This window comes from Gossypium hirsutum, chromosome D09 (genome assembly GCF_007990345.1).
Source record: "Gossypium hirsutum isolate 1008001.06 chromosome D09, Gossypium_hirsutum_v2.1, whole genome shotgun sequence".
NCBI classification, from domain to species: Eukaryota; Viridiplantae; Streptophyta; class Magnoliopsida; order Malvales; family Malvaceae; genus Gossypium; species Gossypium hirsutum.
Genome location: NC_053445.1, coordinates 11,614,678 through 11,636,702, shown reverse-complemented (window position 1 = coordinate 11,636,702; position 22,025 = coordinate 11,614,678). Strand labels below are relative to the sequence as shown.

Sequence of the window (22,025 nt, the reverse complement as noted above, 5' to 3'; positions counted from 1 at the left end):
GAAGGATGCTTTTAGTATATTTGGACAAATAAAAGATTTTATACAAATCTCATGGATGTATCTAACATATAAAAATAAATTTATGAATTTTGAAGCTATAAAGCTTTTTTTATCATTGAAGTAAATAAATTTGAATGACAATAATATAATGAAAAATGCTTAAGTTTATATTTAAGAAGTTTTTAAATTCCGCAAATGAATTCAAGAGTATATATCACTTACTATAACCTATATATTTAATGTTATGAGAATATATAATTTTATATGTTTAGGTGGATTTATTTTTAGTCACATGTCAACACCTGGTTTAATGATAATGTAATTAATGCTAAATATTTTTTGGTTCAAAGTACGGAAAAAAGAAAGGAACCTTGAAAAGTCACATACCAGCCTTGAAAACATTCAATTCAAGTTGGAGATGGACCAAACTTTAAACTACATAGCTTTCTTTTTCCCTACATAGCATTAAATTATTCAATCCACGTTGCAGATGGACCAAACTTTAAAACTTGTTTAGCAATCACAAGTTAGGCCTTTAAAAAAACATCTTCAAATATTTTCACCCAAATTTACATCCACAAAAAGCCTTTGCTTTGTTGGTGAAGTTTGATTGATGCTTTTGACCCAAAAATCTCAAACTCTCTCAACCCTTCCATCTTTATGTGAATGATTGCCACAAATATAGCCATTGAAAATTATTCAGTAAGACCCCTTTATAATCTCGTAGCTTCAACACTTACCATGCACATATCTATATATTTGAATATAAATATATACACTTGCCAAGTTCCCTTCTTTGTTTTTAGATCCTTTGACGTCGAAAGGCCCTCAATTAAGAAACCTTGCAAATCAAGAAACAAAAAACTGTTAGAACCTATAAAAGTTTAGGGTTTATTGGAGGTAATAGTGAAGATATAAAGCACACATACAAAGTTTGAATGAGACAAAAGGAAAAGGAAAATAATACCGTATGCATGCACGGATAGTGGATAAGTTTAATTATTCTTACCCACAGACATGTATTTATGTATGCGTGCGTGCATGCATGCATGTCATCCTATATAATTATGTGTGTGCAATTTGATATAATATATATTTGCTTAAATCATCCTTTCTAGTTATGGATTCTCGCATGTTAATCATAAATATGCTCATTCCTAGTGGTCCAACATCCTGCATGTATTCCACAACCTATTGGCTAATAATAATACCACATTTTCTTTTCACTAAAAGCAAACAATAACACATGCATGCGTATAAATATAAGTATGTATTCCATACACTGATAATATATGTATCTATAATTAAATTAATTTGTAATTTTTTTTAGTATAAAAGAGTTTATAGACATGTCTCAGAGACTGAACTTGTTTAATCAATACGAGCTCCGGTCCTTAAAATGTTTTTTCCCCTTCTAATTGGGACCATCCAACTGACCCTAATTACCTTTTAGTCGTAAAAAGTAATTTTTATTTGAATTTAAATTAATATATAAATATTAAAATAAATTATGGTTTTTAAAATTTTATTAATGAATAGTAACCCAAGCTTCAAAGACAGACTCAGGCTTGACCCATATCAAGCTCTTGGGGAAGAGACTAAAAATATTTCAAGTCGCAGCTTTACTTATAGACACCTCTGTTTATAGTTCAAGAATAGAGAACTGCTGTAGATATTGAAATTTGAACCCAAACCTACTAAATGTAACCTATTGAAGATGATCACATGAACCAAGTTCATGATATCATCTCATAAGAAATTTTTAAAAAATAAAATATATCAACTTTATTTCTAATGAGGTTATTTCTACTTATGTAAGCATAAACCCTTTTAATGCATCAAATAACATACATGTGTCCTCATTTCTCATTTAGCTTCCCACATGAAACAAAAGGAGAAAAATATATTAGACCTTATAAAATACAAGACAAGAAAATAAATAAACATGTCAATTTACATAATTCAACTAATTAATAAGTCAAATTTTATATAATCATATATGTTAATAACATATATGAAACACAATATAAATACATGGATGAAATCTAAGAATTACTGCCTAAACGCGCATGCATACTATTGAAACCTACTATTCTTGAATGAATTAATCCATTTAAATGCAGCACAATCATAGCAATAAACACACAAAAGCCTTTTCAAAAACAATATTTGAACGCAGCCAATAATCTTGACTTGATGGCACGATTATTGTATTACATGACATAAATGCTATCCCTAGAATAATAAGCACAGACAAAACAACATTGAGAAACCCTAAAATTCACTCTAATGCTCTTGTTCTCTTAATCATCATCCTCTATTTCATTGTTATACATAACTTTAGCCTATCTATCCAACCTTGAAAGAATACTCTCTAACATTGAAATTCGTGTAATACGTCAGCAGTGTTTTCAACTCTTCTACCTTAGTTTGCTAGATCGTGGCAGACACACAGTTGTTAGCTGTGAAAACATAGACATCCTAGTAATCAACACAGTTTGTTTAATTTGGTGGGTGCATGATAACATTATATATTTCAGCTCTTTCATCGATCCTAGCTAGCTCTAGGGTGCATGGCTGAACATAAACTCAAAATCCCAAAACATAGACAAAATCTCTAGCGCATATGAAGCACAAGAGCTCAAGGCATTAAGGCCAAAAACCCAAAATCAAGCAGCCAATCCTCATAGGACACCACAACCAAAACCTTTATCAACTCAATTAGTGAACCAACCTACCTACCAGCCAAAATCAGCAAACTCCACAAAAAACAATACACCTCCTCTTCACCAGTTACTCTAACCTAGCCATTATATAATATATACATATATCATTAAAGTAGCGTAGATTATCTAGCTTTATCCCGACACATACACATGCACATATTTACATATAACTTTTTGTGTAAACCCAATATATCCCGTCATATCGAACTCATATTTTCACCCTTATGTGATAAAGTCGCTATCACCTCAACAGTTTTTTGGTTATATGTATATAATATATGTCCTGGGGTTGTTTTCATTGTATCGAGATTGAGTAGCATCCACCACCTGTCCAATACTTGTCCCAATAAAATTAAGAGATGAAAAAGAAAAAGAAAGTTATTCGTACCAGCTGCCAGCAAATCTTGCTTTGCCAACCCAACACTTTGCTACTAACACTATAAACTACACAAAAATATAGGTTTAATAAAAGCAAAATTCAAGAGTTCAGGATTCCTAAGAATATGGAGATTGATTGGTTAATAGTTAATAATTCACCCCATTTGTTTTTTGCTTGTTTGCTTTGTGTTTAGTCATCATTTTTTCTGTTGAATTCCCTTCTTTTTACTAAAATAAACAGTCCACATTACCTGATTATTCTATTAATTTGCTTCATTTCCCCCCTTATTTACTCCTTTGAATCCTCATTTCCCTCACCGGCCGAGACTGAGAGCAGCCTCGACGTCCAGCCGCCACGCTAAACAACCAACACCACCACTGCCATCCATTTTCCAGACATCACATGGCAACATTCTCGAGAACTTCTCCTTCTGCCATGTATACTGCAACCTTACCTTGCATGAAAATGCAGTGCAAAACCTAGGCAATTCTTGTTTGAACACAAGCCAGACCATTATCTCCGGTGGCGGCCGGCCGTCATTTGCTTCCCCTACTACCATCAACATCCTCTTGTAAGCTCCATTAACCCACTGAACCCTATTCAAACCATCTGATATAAACCCTGGACACGTGTCAATCTCCAGATTCTTTATCATCTCCACGTCCGTACTCCCCAGCTGTCTCACTTCCATGCAACTGTCCGTCACGCTCTCCACCGTCACCCACGACTCCACCACCGTTGCTTTCCTCGTTTGACTCATCAGAACCGTCCGATTAGGTTCTTCCACAACTCCCAAACGATCAACCCATCGGTTATTGAAGTTCAAGTTACATAAATAAAGTGGATCTTGATTTTCCCCCAGAACTCTACCGTTTTGATTGTTAATCGATCCGTTCCCTTCAGTTTTCTCAGGCAATAACTGCAAAGTAACAATCGTTTGAGGATTGTTTGAAGCTTCATCATGATGAAGTTGATCTGACGATGATCTTTTCTTTCTTCTCATATTTTTCTTTCGAACCCTAACGTACTTTCTTTTAGCTCTTGGATTACAAAGCAACAAATTTTTGTTATCGAACCGAACCCCATCAGAACCTGGCTCACCGGAAACCGGTTTAGGGGCTATCGGCCGGAATCTTAACATTATCGGGTTTATCACCGTCTTATCTGGTGCACCACCTGTGTAGCTAACCTTGCTCCGCTTCTCTTCACTGTTCATCTCTCTGACGCCGTTTAAACCACCTCCAGAATAGAATCAAAGCTTCGCTTCCCTTCTTGTCGCTTCCCACCTGTGTAGCTAACCCTGCTCAGCTTCCGGGGTTTTTTTTTTTTTCCCATAGGGTTTTGGTTATGAGAAGCGATAATCATAGCGGCAAATTAACAGAGAAACAACACGTGGCTAGGGCAAGAAAGGAACAGCTGAGTGTTTTGATTGGTTGAAAGTTAAGAGGTGGAGCCCAGGGGAAAAGTAAGAGGGCCCACAGACAGAACCAATGGGAAGAAGGCTAGTGTACAGCATTGCCGAAAGAGAGGGACACGTGGGCATTGTCTAGAGAGCAGAGTATTTTTCTACTGTTGAATGAAATGGAAAAGAGCACAAAAGGGGGAGGTTCGAGAAAGTGTACACGTGGTCCTTGTTCATTAGCTTTCTACCTCTAAATTCGGTGCCTATTGTTTCATATCTTAATGCCTCCACTCGCCACTTCTCGCCGTGATCCCACCTTCCAACTAATAAATTTTCATCTCTTTTACAAATTTACTATAAAAATATTTATATCCAATTTATTAAAAAGTTCAACAGAAAATGATTTTTTAACAATGGTTAGAATTATAATTACACCTTGCGATTAAAGAAATTGGAATTCCTTCACCTCAATAAAACCCCTAATTATAATAAATAGCTAAACACATGTAATTACATCCGATGGACTTACTAACTTTTATTCATAAAATAAAATTTATTTTTTAAAGCTATAAAAATTATTAATTTCACATTCTTTAAGGTTATTACATATAGTAATATTTTATATATTTAAAAAAGAAACAACTAAATATATATATTTGAAAAGTTTATGTATGTAACAAACCTAATAAAAACTAATATAATAATTTTCACTAAAATTATAATAACAACAACAAAAGAATCGAAGAGGAATATGTATGTAAAGTTGGAAGTGAATAGTTAAATGGAGTGAGGGGGTCACGTGCCAAGAAATGGCGCGTGGAAGAGTTGATATAATAAAAGGAAACAAGAAAGTAGGAAGAGGGACGCGTGGCGGATTCGATAAAGATGTGAATGGATATTATGGGTTAGAGATTTGTGACGTCATCCGATTTTATTTGAAAGGTGTTTGCATTATGGGTAGGGAAAACAGGTTGGTTGGGGATGTCTGCTGTTGCCACGTGCTTATTTCATAATTACTTTCAAATTATTTTAATAATATTATTATTTTTTACTACAAGAAACACAGTTACTATTAAAAATGCCTTCCTAAAACAAATTCTGTGATTGCTTTTAACTTTAGGATCGATTCACCTTAAAGTTAAAAACTAAAGAGAGACTTGAGATACTCTTTTTTATTATAAACTATTATTTATCCTACAATCTCTTCTTTTTAATTCAATCATTACATCAGCTAAGCTATAATTAATTTTTGTTTTTAAATTTACAAGGATTTTATTTATTTATTTAAAACAACATAAATATACTTTATCCTATTTAATACATAAAAATATATGCATTGATTGAGGTTTCATTTTTTATTTTAGATTTGTAAATGTGTGATATTTAACACAAATAATGTATTTAATATATCTCTCTAACATTTTTTACCTATGGAAAGGGTTTTTCTTTCCTGGTCCATGAAATGGTCTATTGATGTATTACATATGTTCATGATATATATAAGCATTGATCGATTATACTTAAAAACACTTTTACATTACAAATTAGCTTCAATGTTTTATTAATTGCATTATTCTTCCTGTCTTTTTTATTTGTTAATGTCTTTAATTTTACTCATATTTTTACTTGGTTTTTTTTATCAATAATTTATACTCGAATTTATCTTTTATTTTATTTTTGGTTACAAGTCTCAATTTTTTTTTAAAAAAAATTGTTATATCAAATTATGAGTAATAATAAAGTTACACTAAATGGTTAACCTTATATGGTCAAACCCTATCCCCTATTAGATTGTCAATGTAAACACGACTCCTAAAAAATAATGAATCCCCATTAGAATTGGAAGTCTAAAACCTACCACGTTATTATTTGTTAGTATATATTTGATTTTTCTCTTTATTTTTTTCCCTTTACCAATACATTATCAATCTCATTTCCTCCCTCCTAATCTTTTATAATCCATATATATTAAAGAAAAAAAATACTTTTTTTTAACCCTTATTGTTGTTGTATAATTTGTTTTGGAAAAAAAAAAAAACAAAGGAGTTTAAATTACCTGCAAAAACTATGGGAATGGGTTGGGTTCCCATTGTTAGAGTCCCAAACCGAGAGCAGCCTTAACATCGAGCCTCCATGCAAATCCACCAAAGCTCATCTTCCACACATCGCAAGGAACCATTTTCGATTGCTTTTTCTTTCCCTTTCCATCTCCGTACCGTAACCCTACCCGGCATGAGAATGCACCCTGTGGGAATTTAAACCCTTCTTTCACCACCAACCCCAACGCGGTTTCAGCCCCTTCTCCGCCCACCATGCTCTTGAACGCCTCGTTCACCCACAAAACACGGTGCCAACCGTCCGATATGAACCCTGGATACGTGTCCTTATCCAGATTACTCATTCTATCCACGTCCGTACAGCTCCCCATGTCTCCTTCATCCATGCAGCTGTCTGTTATGCTCTCCACCGTCACCCATGACTCCACAACACTCACTTTCCTCCCCGTCGCCTGATCCGACAACCCCATCACCGCCGCCGCCACTTCTTGATCTGTTGCAACCATCTTCTGCAACTTCAAGCACAGCGGCGGCGGGTCCTCATGAGATTGATGATAATCATCACCAACCGTCCGATCGAGATCATGATCACCCGCCCCTGAGCTATCAACAACCGCTGATTTCTCTAGATCAGCTCTCTCAGGCATCAACTGCAGAGTTACGGAACCCTTATTTCCATCCTTATCGTCTTTAGCTTCATCCAAGGCTCTTCTTCTCCTATTATTCTTCTCACAAACCCTAACGTATTTTCTCTTCACTCTCATGCTTGTAACACCCGAGTTCTTGTTACCAAACGTCGACTCACCGGAAGCTGAGTCTCCGGTCACCGGTTTTGGAGCAATCGGCCTGAATCTGAGCATTATCCGGTTGATTATCGTCTTATCTTGTACACCCCCAGCGCATTTTAGCATCCTCCATTGATCTCCGCCCTCCATTCCTCCTTCCAAAAAAATTAAAAAAACCTAACAAACCCTTCTCTCTCTTTCTCTCTCTTTGTTTTATCTTATCTTCGGATTTTATTTTATCTTTCTATTCTTTTTTTTTCTTTTTTTCTTTTTTTCATCTAAGGGCAAAGGCTTTACCGGAGGTGAAGCGATAATCATAGCGGCAGCAATCGTGTCCAAGATCAGAGGAGTACGCGTGTCCTACTGCGAAACTTGAAACAGTTCCGAGATTTGATTGGCCGAAACCCAATGGGGCCGTAGCAAAAAAATAAAGTTACCTGTTTTGGCGTGTTCGAAGCCTGTGATTGGCCCATCCTGTTAGCCAACCAAAAATAAGGACGTGTCGAGAAGTGCGTAAAAGACGGATACACGTGGCCGTACCTCGGGGGACGGCATAAATATTCTGTTTGAAGTGGAGTGGGCTTTTAATTTTTTTTTCCGCCTTTTTGATTTTTTTGGTTTTTCTAAAAAATGCATTAGGTAGGTTCCTGATTATGCAACACGTGTAATAGTTTTATTTGTTATGAAAGAGACAGTTCAGTTGACCGTCACTTGCACTTTTCTGCACTGGAGCGTGTGATTGCCAACCTTGATATTTTCCCAACCCTACTGAACAAAACAATATTGTAGTTTTTATTTTTATTTTTTAATTCTTTTTTTGGTTCAAATAATTACTATCAATTTTTATATTTTAAATTTAATTTTTAAGTAAGATTTTTTTTATAAAGTAAATTATAATTACAAATAAATAACAATATTTAAGATGGAATAAATATAAATAGAGTCCAAAAATGATTTGGACTCAATCATCACTTATTAATATAACTAATACTTTATTAAGTTTCAAATTAAATTGATATTCAGTAACTTTAGTTATGAGTTTTAGGTTATGTAGATTTTATTACGAAGGAAAAGCATGTGAAATTTATTCTTTTAAGTTAAGAAGAAATAAAAATGAAGTTGAAGTTGAAATATCTATTGTTAACTCTTGTGGTTGAGTGGAATTGAGAAGTTAAGTTTATGGTAGAATTACGTTTCACCCATTATGTGGATTATAATTTTTTTTATATCTCATACAAAGGAGTGATGTTTAGTTTTTACAATAACAAAATAATCGAAAGTGAAAAATATGGTGTAGGATTAGGGAAAGTGGGTGGTTAACTATAATATATTAAAGTAATATATATATTATTAAAAGTTTGATTGAGTTTATCACCTACCATTCGGACTTTAATTCAGTTATGATATTATTGAAAGTTTATTTTATTTATAAAACAATAAATATTATTTTGAGGATGTTTATATCTGTCCCAACTCAATTGTAAAATTACCAAAAATTTATTCCTTTTACAGAGTAACAAATATTATTTTAATAGTATTTATGTCCAACTCAACTCAATTGTAAAATTACCAAAAACTTATTCCTTTTACAAAATAATAAAGATTATTTTGAGGGTGTTTATGTCATTTTATATTTTGATATATCTAGAAAAATACATACAAATTATGAGATTCATGATTTTTTTTTATAGCGAATCAAGCATTAATCATACAAAGGAAAAACCAAACTAATCTTGATATTTGAAGCGAACGATGCCCATCTTGTTACTACCCTAAATGCATGTGCTGTCGATCCCACACTTTCTTTAGTTATGTGGGCATTACTGAGCTTCTTAATGTCCTCAATTAGAGGTGTCATTTTCCAATTAGGAGAAAAAGTTGTACATTCTAGGATTTCTTGTATTGCTTTGCCATTATTCATTAGAAAACCCACTATCCAACCTCTTTGTTTTGCCAGAATTAATGTTTCACGAACCTCATACAATGTTGTTTGTCGCATGTCTTCATACTCTACTATTTTACTAAACGAAAATAGAAGTTGTTAGTTCCTATCCACAAGCGAACATGCAACACTCATACCAGGCCTACCTCCTTTCCTAGCAACAAGCCCAATGCAATTGTTCATAATCTTGGTTTCATTGACATTAATAAACCCCTTTCTCTGAAAATGTTCTTCTTCTTTCTTCGATATTATAAGAAGTAAAACACCACTCCAATTGATACTTAATTCCTTTACTCTATAGATTGTTTGTTCTACCTTTGCTCTAATTCCCTGAAAAACACACTCATTTGTTTGCAACCAAATGCACCATAAGATGCTAATCATGCTATAGATTCTAATACTCCGCCATTCTGATATCAAATATAAATTTCTATTGTTATCTCTTATAATCCTTTCTAGCACTAGACAACCTACATCATTTTCTCCAAAGTCGTGTTATTACTCCTAAATTCGACCAAAACCATATTGCTCAATGCAAATTGTATCCACCCCACTGATTCTCTTACCTATATCCTCTCGACAAGGTAATCCTTTAACACAAATATTTTATAAAAAATAACATAATCTTATAGGGGACTTTGAGTTTCCATAAACTTTTCCAATCAGACTTGGTCCAGTTGCAATGAAATGACTGATTAGAAAATTATTTTGAATCATTTATAAAGACTTGGTAGCCTGATAGAACTGAGTATTCTCTGTCATTTGAAAATTTCCATACTTTTTTGTCTCTACCTCCAAAGATTTAGAACGAGCTTTGTAATAGATGTCTCATTGCCTCTACACTTAAACAATCATTAATACGAGTAGTGTTCGAATACATTTCCTCATGGCACATTAGTTCAAAGAAATTGTTGTTTTCATTCACCATCTCTTATAGCCTTGCATCTCTCTCTTGTATTAACTCGTTTCTATTGTCAAATGGTTACCATTCCACACTTGCTAGTCTAAACATCTCCTACACAGAGCATTCCCATGTAAAATACTTTTCCAAATCCACGACTCATTAAGCTTGAGACCAACTTTATCAAAATTCTATTTACAACAATATTTTTTCACAATAGTATTCTGAAACACCGAACTATTGGATCTAGTGCCTTGAATGCAGTATATTCGTTTGTGAACTTGTAATTTTTTTTTGAACAAATAGATTAATAAAACAAATTCATTGATTACATTAATATACATTCTATGATTGTCCTCATGTGGTTTTGCATGCAAAGTAAAATGGAAGCAAATGTTGTTGATTGGTTGTCTAATGTTTAAACCAATATTAAGCAGTATTACATTGTCGAATTGTAATACGGAAAAACAACTCCTATTAGTAGAAGAACCTAAGCATGTCATTAGTCTAATAAAAAATGAGGAAAATGATTGAAAGACTAATATGCCATCTATCAAGTCCAAATTGGGGAGACACTTTGTCTTGGAAATCGGAGCAAATGACTCCCAAAACATAGAGACATAGATGTGACTGATAGTACATCAGACTGAACCTAAGAAGAATAGATCATCAATTCATTTATGAATTTATTCACTTGTGACGTTAATAGTGTGATATATCTAAATCCTGAGTGGATGACAGGCTATGTATATGTGACTCATACACATTAATGTAAGTAAAAGCCTGAGTTTGAATAGATAAGGAGACAAAAGTTGGAGCGTTGGGTGTACGACTTTTGTAGTATGTAGCATCATTCACAATGACGAAATTCATAGCTCGAGACATGACTAAATGATATCCTCTCATTGGAATTACATGGTTGATGAAAAGTAAATGTGGTCACGGGTCATTCGTCTTTGTGATGGATGACTTGATTGCTATTTTATAGTAATTGACATTTCATGAAGAAAGATGTAATGGTTACCATGAGATAAAATGGAATCATATTGGGAGAACAGATATTGTCCCAAAGAGATTAAGGATATCCTATAAGGGTAACACACTTATGACAAGGTTATTGGACGAGCACTAATCGAGTTGCTTTTGTAATAGTATGTTGTTGAGGAGAGCTCATTTACAATACTACAATGGAATGACTTTATGACTAAATGAGTTTATAATTAATAGGCAAAAAGCAAGAACTTAATGTAATGACCCAAAATTTACGGGCATCAGAAAAGTACATTATCGGGCCTCTGTCTTAATAAACTGAGTCATAAATAAGTATTAGAAGTAATTATGAGTTTAGCTGAGTGCTTAATTAGGTGAATTTAGTCTACTTAAGAATAATTAGGAAAAAAAAGATTAAATAGAGTAAAGGGTAAAAGTTTACTTACAGATGAAAAGAAAGTATAAAGGACCAAAATGGCAATTAAGCCATACTTGGAATATGAGGTGGCAAACATTAAAACAAAAATCTAAGATTTTTGTTAAGTTATAAATTATAAATATATTATTTTAGTTATAAATTATATTAAATTAATTCAAAATAACTATATTATAAGATTTTTTTATGATAAATAAGTTATGATTTTGGCAAATGGATGGTGATAAAATAATACATGTGTAATTAAAATAAGTATAAATATTTGTAGTTTATAGATTTAATTTACTTATTAATTAAGAATAAGATATTTATTATTAATTATTAATTATTATTAAATTAAAAGATATTTAATAATTAAATAATTAGTATAAGATTTTTGGTTAATAATAAATTATGATTTTGCCAAGTGTATGGTAAAAATAAAATACAAGTGAATTACATTTATTTATTTACTTGAAAATTAAGTAAAAGATAATTAGTAATTAAATAATTATATTATGAGATTTTTATTTGATAAACAAATTAAGTAGTGACAATTGTATGGTATTGATGGTGTACAAATGTGAATATATAATTAAATATTTAATAGATATTTAGAATAAAATATATTATATTATTATAACATAAAGTAAATAAAATAAAATGAAATAAAAGAAATCAAATGAAGTAAAAGAAAGAAAGAAACAGATTAGGCAAGGGACGAAACAGAGAAGAAACAGGGGAGAAAGAAAGAAAGAAAAAAAAAGAAAAAAAGAAAGAAAGGAAAGACTAGGGTTTAAGGTTTTAAAGCTTTAAAAGTAAGTCAATCAAGTCATTTTCTTTTAATTTTGATGTTTTAGAAGTCTTAGAACAAAGTTTTGTTGAATTTAAGCTAAAATTTTGCAAGTTCTTAGATTTTTGAATATGATTCATGTTGAACAAAAAAATGAATTAGGAATTTAAATTTTAGAATTTCTAGTTAGAATTGATAAAAGGATTAAATTGTGAAGTAAGCTATAAGTTTTATGTTGTAGGGACTAAATTGAGGAAAATTTGAAATTAGTTAAATATATTGAAAATTTAGTATTTAAATTTGAGTTTAGATAAAATTTGAATAGAAATAGAGTGTGAATTAAATTAGAAAAGTAGATAAATCTAGTTAGGATTAAATTGGAATTAAAGTATAAAATTGGATAAAAATTTTATTATTATTGTAAAATTTGTGCTGTAATTAATTATTTAACTATTTAATTTTCATAGCTAATAAAGAATTCGATGTATCAGCACAAAAAGGGAAGGAGAAGGTCGTCGAGGAGTAACTGCGAAATTCGAGTTTGTATTACTATAATTCAAATTATTTATTATTTTAATGTTAAATTTAAATTATGTGTATGATAAGCAAATAATAAGGTAAGTACTATTATTAAGTTGAAAGAAATTCAATTGAACAATGGAAATATGTGTGGAATTAAAATGAATATTGACTTGAAAATAGAAAAGTAAATTTAAATTGAATTGTGATAGAAAGTGAAAAAGTGAAATTGAATTGAAATGTGAATTTGAAAAGTATGTGTTGGTATTGAATTGTGTTTTGATTAGTGATTGGAAAAGTATAGTCGATATTGAAAACGAATTCTTGAAATAAAGGTGAAAATTGGATTGTGAAATTGAAATACCCTATTAACTAGTCGGACTGAGTTGGATATAATTGGCATGCCATAGGATTTGGAAGAGTACGGGATTTATCGGCTTTCCCGATCAGACACTTTATGTGTCGTACATCAGGCACTTTATGTGTCGTATCTTAGGCACTTTATGTGTCGTATCAGGCACCTCGTGTGTCGTTTCAGGCACTTATGTGTTGTATACTGATCAGGTACTATGTACCGTTTTAGGCACAATGCGCCATATTAGTGTGTTTTTGTTGAAATCCGTGTATCCGTCAAGTCCAGATTGTTAATAGGGTGAATAATTGAAATGAGAAAATCAAATGAATTTAATCGATTGTAGTATTGAATATGAGGAAAGTTAAAATTTTGGATTGAAATTGAGATTGAAAACAAAAGGCATGAACTTAATGTTCAAGTAGTGATTGAAATTGTTACATGTGATATGTGATTGAAATTGAAGAATAGCTAAAAATTGTATTGTTATTGTTAATTAATGAAAGTTTATGAATTAATTGATATTTAAGAAATTGGGTAGTTACATGCTTGGTAATTATAATTTTTTTATTGCTGTTATAATTTGAATTATGGTAATACCACTGAGTATAAAATACTCAGCGTACGGTTGTTTCCGTGCGCAGGTTAAAAAGGAGTTAGAGTCTTGGTTCAGCATCCAGGACAATCCCGACTCCAGCATAAAGATTTTGGTGATGTTTTCTTCCTTTAAGTGAAAGTGGCATGTACATAAGGATTATAATGGTTATTTTAGTATGTTATATAATTTTGTTGTAAAGAAAGATATTTGGTGTTTTGACGATTAAATTAGTAAAATGGTAGAAATTGTTTATGGCATTGGTATTAAATTGGAATGGCTTGAATAGTTGATGAACTAATTAGAAATGTTAATAGGGTTTTCATTAATTAAAGTAGTAAATCAATTTAGTAAGCATGATTTAGTAGCGTTTTAAAGTATAAAATCATTGATTGAAGTACTGGTATTGGTTTGTTGTTGGTTTTAAGTTTGCAGGGGGTTTTATGTAAAAATAAGCAAAAATACTGTTGAAATTTAAAAAAAATGAATGAATCCAATTAGCCTAAATTTATATGAATTTATGATTCTTTTATATATGTTCGTTACTTATCTAAGAATTATTTGTAAAATTGTCCGAGATGTCCAGTAATGCCTCGTAACCCTGTTCCGGCGACAATTTAGGGTTAGGGGGTGTTACACTTAATTATAAATCATTTGAGCCACAATTACATATGTCCAATCTGTAATACCCCGATTCTGGAAAGTACAAGGTTTAGCATATAGTCCTAAGGTCGTATGATTGGCGGAGTAGGCTTCACCCAAGTGCATCTTTCGGCATATAGAGCGGGTGCATACATTGATATGGTTAAGTTAGTAAAGGTCCCTTGTCAAGTGGCTATAATAGTTGGAATAAGACCAGCGGCCAAGTAAAATGATATCGAGAATATGAGTTCACGTCAAGGATATAGTGCGTCCATTAATTGTGGTACTATGCAAGTTAAGATGCAAGGTAAGCTAGTTAGGAACCAATTGAATGTGAACCAAGATAGTTAAAAGATAAAGGGGATACTCAGTTAGGTTTCTCGGAAGTTGTAAACTTTGGTAAGACAATTATGTAATGAGGTGATATTTGTCAAGTTCCAATAAAGACCTAGATTATAATATATATTCAAGTTTTGGAAAGGTGATTTTACTTCTTCTTTCTTCAAAAATATGGTTACTTGAGGCTAGAGGAACCGAAGACATTTTTTTAAGCTAAAGTTGAGATCCCAGATTTTATCAATGATTACTCCGTGTCAAGGTAAGTTTTATGACTCTACATGTTATTTTATGAAAGAATAGGTCTGTAAGAGTGCATGAACAATAAGATCAAGAAGTAAGGTTTCGTATGAGGTTCATCTGGGTCTGAGATGATGGTAAGGTTATTCGAATGAGCTTTAATAGTGTTTCTCTATTTTATATGTTGTGGTTGATGTAGTATCTTGATGAAGGTTGGATCTGAAGTTCAAGCTGCTATTCATGGTTTTCAGGTTAGTCTCTATATTGACTATTGCAAGTATACTATTCACATGAGATATCTCTAAAGAAACTGATTGAACGATGGAACCGAAGCTAGAAAAGTATAGTATGATGGTCATGCAACTATATAAATGAATGTTAAGGATAGAGTGCATATTATGGTGTGGAATCTGAGAAGTTTAGGTTTGGTCGTATATGTGTGTCTTAGATGTATGTTATGGGTATGCTCTATTAAAAGTAAGTTGTGGAGTTAAAGATGAATGTGAATTGTGTCAGGGCATGAAAGGTCTGTCAAGAGAGTATGTGTTTATTCACTACGGAGGAGTCTAAAGGGGTCCGTCAGGACTAAAAACACGATCTTTGATATGAATCTTAGAGGAAAAGCCCATGGCCATGGCAACTTCTGAAAGGAACTACAGGATGGTGATTACCCAATGGGGTTTGTAACACCCCCTACCCGTATCTGTTGTCGGAATAGGGCACGAGGCATTACCGGAGTTTACTGAACATTTTCAATAATTCTGAATCATTTATTATTCATATTCTGAAAATAATCATAACGTCCCTCTATTGGGCTCTCGAAGCCCAAAACATTTATTAGGAGCCTACTGGGATTAAATCGGAATCATAGGGAACTTTTCGCATAATCCTAAATATATATATAGATTTTAAATTTTTTTTTCCGAATTAGGTGCAGGGTTCATACGGGCATATCACATAACAAATTTTTTCATAAGAAATTGCATAACTGAAACCTTTCCACTCTTTCATAAGCTCAATTATATTTTCATCTAAGCACTTATCATTCCAATACACCTTATAATTAAACATATTACCATTCAACAGTAATTTGGCACTTGCCTAAACTTCAAGCAACAACATTGGTTAGCGTACTTTAATATTGACAAACTTATTTTCTCGCCATGTCTCACTTAAATTTATTACTTATCTTAATACACATAATTTTCCTTGTATCAACGTATCAAAGATAGTCTCATATTTACATGTCATGATACATATCATTTTCTTGTTGTTTCTTCTTAAATATAAATTATTCAATTCATTATGACAATATTTCATGTACCATAATTTTTTTATAAGTTCAATGTATATTTATTCCAGTAGCAGTTCATAATCTTGAATATGCATAATTATCAGGCAAGTTTCACATACATGTATTTTCCATGTCATATTTTAGTATATCAAATAATTATCATTTCTATGTATTTCAAGTTTAATTTCATGATTTTATGTACTTATCATTTTCTATTTTTATCCAGTTGAATTTTTCAGAATTTCGATGGATTTTCAAGGGTACACTTTAGTGTACAAATTCGGGTCCGTCAATTCATATTCATGTGCGCGCATTTTTCAATTCAGAGAGCACACTCCCGCGAACTTCATTTCTTACAGCGGAATTACCAGTCCAGGCTAAATCCCCTACAAGAGAGCACACTCCTGCAAACCTCATTTCTTACAGCAGGATTACTAGTCTAGGCTAAATCCCCTGTAATATAAACTCATAGAGTATTGTCGGGATTTCCACTCCAGGCTAAATCCCCTGCAATGATAATTACTCTAATGAGCTTGGATCTGAATTACCAGTCCAGGCTAAATTCAAACCTTAATTCGGATTACCCGTCTGGGATAAATCCATTTTCCACATATTCTTCGGGAGGGCTATATCAAGATCACCCGTCCGGGCTAGATCTTTTTCACACATATTCTTCGGGAGGGCTATATCAGGATAGGATCACCCGTCCGGGCTAGATCCTTTTTACCGTCAATTCCTTTTCAGAGATCCATCGAATTTTCCTTCCATTCAACTGGGATTTTTTTTCTTTTTATCAAATATATCAGTGTTTCATCAATAACATACATTTCAAGCATCTAAGAATATAATTCAAGTTACACGAACTTATCGGGCTAAATTGCAGAAATATCAAAATTCAGGGACATTTTGGTAATTTCCCATTTTTCTCGAATTTCCACCCAAATCTTGATCTAAGTTAATATTTCATTCAATTTTTTAATTTAAATGATAAAAAATTCATTTCATGCAATTTGGTCATTTTTGACATTTTTACAAAATTACCCTTAAAATTTTACTTTTATTCAATTTAGTCCCTGAACCTAAAACATGTAAATTAGATATTTTAAAATAAACTCATATTAGCTGAATATTCACTTATATTATTTTTTCTCCTCCACTCCGGTCCACATCATTGATATATATATTACCACTATTTACTTGTTTACTCATAACAAGCTGTTCACTTGAGTTATAGTCACTAGGATAATTATATCTTAAGCTACAGAACTCCGAATTGAGATCTGTAAATTTTCTCTGAAACTAAACTTAGATATCTTCTTACCATAAAATTTTCATAATTTTTGGTTTATCCAATAAGTATAGTTTATTCTTTAAATTCATCCATATTCTGCTGTCTGACAGTTTTAACCCTTCTTCACTAAAAAATAATTATCTCCTTGTACAGAATTCAGATAATCTTCTCGTTTGTTCTTTTTTAAAATATACTTATTAAGGATTCTAATAATATAAATTATAACTCATAATAATTTTTGTACAATTTTTAATTATTTTCCAAAGTCAGAAGAGGGGAACCCGAATTCATTCTAACATTGTCTCACAAAATTTATTATATCTCATAATTTACAATTCCATTAATTTCCCCGTTTCTTCTATGAGAAACGAGACTCAATAATATTTAATTTCATATTTTTTTCATCCTCTAATTCAATTTTCATGATTTATGGTGATTTTTCAAAATTAACCCACTGTTTTTGTCCAAAACTGTTTTAGTGCAGAATGTTGATTACTAAATTTATAACACCTTTATTCCCTTTCTCTATAGTATTTCCCATCACTTTCTCTTATTTTTCTTCACTAACATATCAAGAACATAGAACCTTATATAATAAAACCCTACATTAACATCAATTTTATACTTTTTCAATAATATCAAACTCAAAAATATATTGAAATCTTGATGTTCTTACCTTGCTTTATTGATTTCAATCTTTAACTTGATTTTTTCTCTTCTCCAGCCTCTATTTCTTGAATCTAACTTGATATTGGGCACCAAGTGCCAAGCCCGTAGGCTAACATCCGCCCTTGGTAACATGCCAGAATCACTGTAAATATAACATGATAGTCCGCAACAAATATTGGACTCCAGTATATTCAGTGGATAATAACAAGTTCGGAATCATCATCTTATCATACATAAGTCAATCTCGTACAATGTGCAATATAACCTATTGTCATGTCAATTGTATCCTATCCTATGTTCATCTAGGCTCGAAACACATAATCATATAACATTTTACATTTCAATCCATTTTCTCACCAATTCAATCATAATATTTCAGATATAACCAATTCCATCAAATTACAGAATTTTTAATAATAAAATTAATAAAATACACAAAATAATACCGTATGAACTTACCTAAACACAATGGCTACGAACCCTTCAACGATGACTACTTGACGACTTTTTCTTTCTCACGATTATTAATCGACTGATCCATTTATTAATCTAAATAAAATAATTTATTTCAATTATTCCTTTCAAATACTTTAAAATAATTAAATTCATGTAATTTACCCTTTATCAACATTTTACACTTTTACCTTGAGCTTTCACCTTTTATTCAATTTAGTCTCTAAACCCGAAACTTAAAATTAAACACAATTAAACTCAAATAATGTTGAAAAAAATTTCCATAGTCCCTATAAAACTCATATTTATTACATTTTCACAGGATTTTCATGTAATTTTACCATTTTAACAATTTAGTCCTTTAACTTAAAAATTAACCAAAATCACTTAACAAAATTGTCTTATTTAGGATTGCAAATTTCCATTTTCATTTCCATTTCCAATTTTAGAAACCTACATTCCTTTTGAAATGATTCCATTTCTCCATTTCAGAGAAAACCATAATCATTCCTAAATGTTTCTCATTTCTCATTTTCTATTTATTTCTTCATTTCTATTCACACACGCAATTCATTTCTAGTTTCAATGAGCTAGCGAAGGGATCGATTGGACATATGTATTTGAGGCTTAAATGATTTATAATTAAGAGATAATTGCTAAAAGTAACATGTTTTAACCTAATTCTTAATGCATTTTTGGGTTATTATCCAATGTTAATTATGAATTTTATGCTCCTAATCATTTAAATTCATGTTTTAATGTTTAATATAACACTTGGAAGCAGAAAGAGTGAAAAATGAGTGAAAACTGGAGCGTCAGAACAAGCTGCAGGAGCCACACGAGCTAAACCATTCCAGGCCAAACCACACGGTTGTGTGACCCACACGGGGGTGTGGTAGGCCATGTTGATTGCAATGAATTTCACACTGAATAGTGAAAAATCATGGATTTTAGGTTTTTCGGGCATTTTGAGATTTAGATATGACAAAAATAAGAAGATAGGAGTGAGCCATCAAAGAATACTCAATAAAACAACTCGAAAAAAACCATTGAAGCAGACTCTGAAGCAAATTTCCGTCAAGATTGAAGATTCCCACTTGATTTTTTAGGAGAATATCACGAGTTTCTTTATTTATTTTGGTTATATTTTATCTTCAATGTTTCTATCTTCAAACATGAACTAATTTTTTAAATACCTAGGGAGATGAACCCTACGATGAATTATGTTGTTTAATTTTTATTTTACACAATAAATATTTAGTTTCTTATTCTCAATTATGTATGCTTAATTCTTGGTTTAATATTTCTAGATTATTTATCTATGTTTGATGTGCTTAAATCAGAGGTTGAATAGGCCTTATTTAAGAGTAGATCTAGTGTAATTGAGTGGAGTTGCATGCAATCCTAGAAATAAGATGACATAAATCTATCAGATTAGAGTCAAATCTAATAGGGGAATCCATAGCATGAGTTAATGTGATAATAGGGGTTTTAATTAGAAAGCAATTTCAATTAATCAACCTAAAGTTAGTTGTTCTTATGCTCGAAAGAGATATTAGCATAATTTAGGGGTTTCTACAAATCAAGATGCTAAGAAAAGAAATTGTGTAATTTAGATTGATTGTGATAGATGAAATCTAGGTGAATTATTTTCTGGGTATAGTTTTGCTTCTTGGTTGTTAATCGGTTATTTACATGATTTGTTCTTTTTTGTGTTTGTTAGTTAATTAATTTAGTTAATTTTAGTTTTAATCAATCACTCGAATTATTCGGTTAAATAATAGAAAGATGGTAATTACTAGTACTTTTAGTCTTCGTGGGAACGATATCTTTGCTCACCATAGCTATACTATTAATTGATAGGTGCTCTTGCTTTAGTCAAAATTTTAGTTGGTTTCGTGAACATCAAGTCTTTGGCGTCGTTGTCGAGGACTAGAGTATTAGGAAAACTTTAGTTCTATTAATTTAGCCATTTTTATTTTTATTTTAATATTTTTGTTTTTAATTTTTTTAATTCAAAACTTTTTATTTTGTTTGATTCTTACATGTTCTTTTAGTTTATGACTAGAGGCAACCCGTTGGAATCATTAATTTTTTACAGTGAGATCGAAAAAACTGTTCGCAGAAATTAGAGAGAGGTTAGAGAAGCAAGACAAGGTAAACAAATTTTAATAGACAATTAATAGCAAAAGGACAGTACTATGGAGATAGATAATAATCCTGGTAATCAACAACTTCCTTTACGTCCTGCTCCTTATACTATATATGACTATGCTAAGCCAACTCTGATTGGGGATGAATCGAGTATTGTCAGACCGACTATTACGGTAAAATATTTTGAGATTAACCCAAACACAATTCAAATGGTGCAGCAATATGTTCATTTTGATGGGCTGCAAGATGGATATTCAACTTAACATTTAGCTAAATTTTTAGAAATACATGAAACATTTAAGACCAATTGTGTTACTAATGATGTCATACGCTTACGGTTGTTCCCATTCTCTTTGAGGAACAAAGCGAAACAGTGGTTGAATTCACTTCCACGCGATTCCATCACTACTTCGGCATAGAGGATAAAAAAGTTTTTGTTGAAGTATTTTCCATCGGCCAAAACAACTAAGTTGAGGAATGCCATCCTTTTCTCAATTTGAGCTTGAGACATTATATGATGCAGGGGAGAGATTTAAGGATCTTTTGAGAAGGTGCCCTTATCATAGGTTACCTTTGTGGTTACAAGTTCAAACATTTTACAATGGTTTGAATCCCTCGACTAAGCACATAATTGATGTAGCAGCTGATGGAGCACTAAATAATAAAACATCTGATACAACACAAGATTTTATTGAGGAGATGACAATGAATAACTATTAGTGGCAAGTTATGAGAACAAAGCCTACTAAGGTAACCGATGTTTTTAAAACAGATGCAGTTTCTATGTTGGCAAGTCAGATGAAAGCATTACGTAAAAAGATTGATGGTTTGAGTTGCAATAAATAAGTAAATTCGATAATGCAATGCGATGTGACTAGAGTAGGGATGATCAATCCGAAATGTTTGTCCTTAAAGTCTAACATAGAGCATGAGCAAGTCGACTTTATGGGTAATAATTGTAGACCTCAGAATAACCCGTATTACAAAAATTATAATCCAGGATGGAGGAATCATCCAAATTTCTCTTGGGGTGGTCAAGGAAATCAAAGGTCACAACCCCCTCCCAGTTTTGAGCAACCTTATCAGCAAG

The 22,025-nt window shown here is 32.0% G+C and overlaps 1 protein-coding gene and 1 non-coding gene across 6 annotated transcripts; both read right to left on the bottom strand.

Annotated features, from left to right (window-relative positions):
• Window positions 1-306: 306 nt before the first annotated feature.
• LOC107892184 (uncharacterized) lies at window positions 307-8,172 on the bottom strand. Of its 5 annotated transcripts, XR_005918674.1 has the most exons (4): window positions 6,564-8,172; window positions 3,356-4,830; window positions 1,852-1,874; window positions 307-841 (listed from the first exon to the last, which is right to left on the bottom strand). XR_005918674.1 is itself a non-coding variant. In XM_041101796.1 (2 exons), the coding sequence occupies exon 1, from the start codon at window positions 7,497-7,499 to the stop codon at window positions 6,600-6,602; it is 900 nt and encodes a 299-aa protein (XP_040957730.1). In that variant the 5' UTR covers window positions 7,500-8,172; the 3' UTR covers window positions 307-841; window positions 6,564-6,599. The 5 variants fall into 5 exon arrangements, 1 of the variants encoding a protein (XP_040957730.1); XR_005918672.1 differs by lacking the exon at window positions 1,852-1,874; XR_005918673.1 differs by lacking the exon at window positions 1,852-1,874 and having other exon boundaries at window positions 3,356-4,391.
• A 13,226-nt stretch (window positions 8,173-21,398) lies between these two features.
• Window positions 21,399-21,504, bottom strand: LOC121221542 (small nucleolar RNA R71). Its single transcript, XR_005918932.1, has one exon. It is a non-coding gene; the product is annotated as a small nucleolar RNA R71 (small nucleolar RNA).
• Window positions 21,505-22,025: the final 521 nt, after the last annotated feature.

Coding starts and splice junctions, on each gene's coding strand:
- LOC107892184 (XM_041101796.1), bottom strand. CDS start 7,499: ATGGAGGGCGGAGATCAATGGAGGATGCTAAAATGCGCTGGGGGTGTA.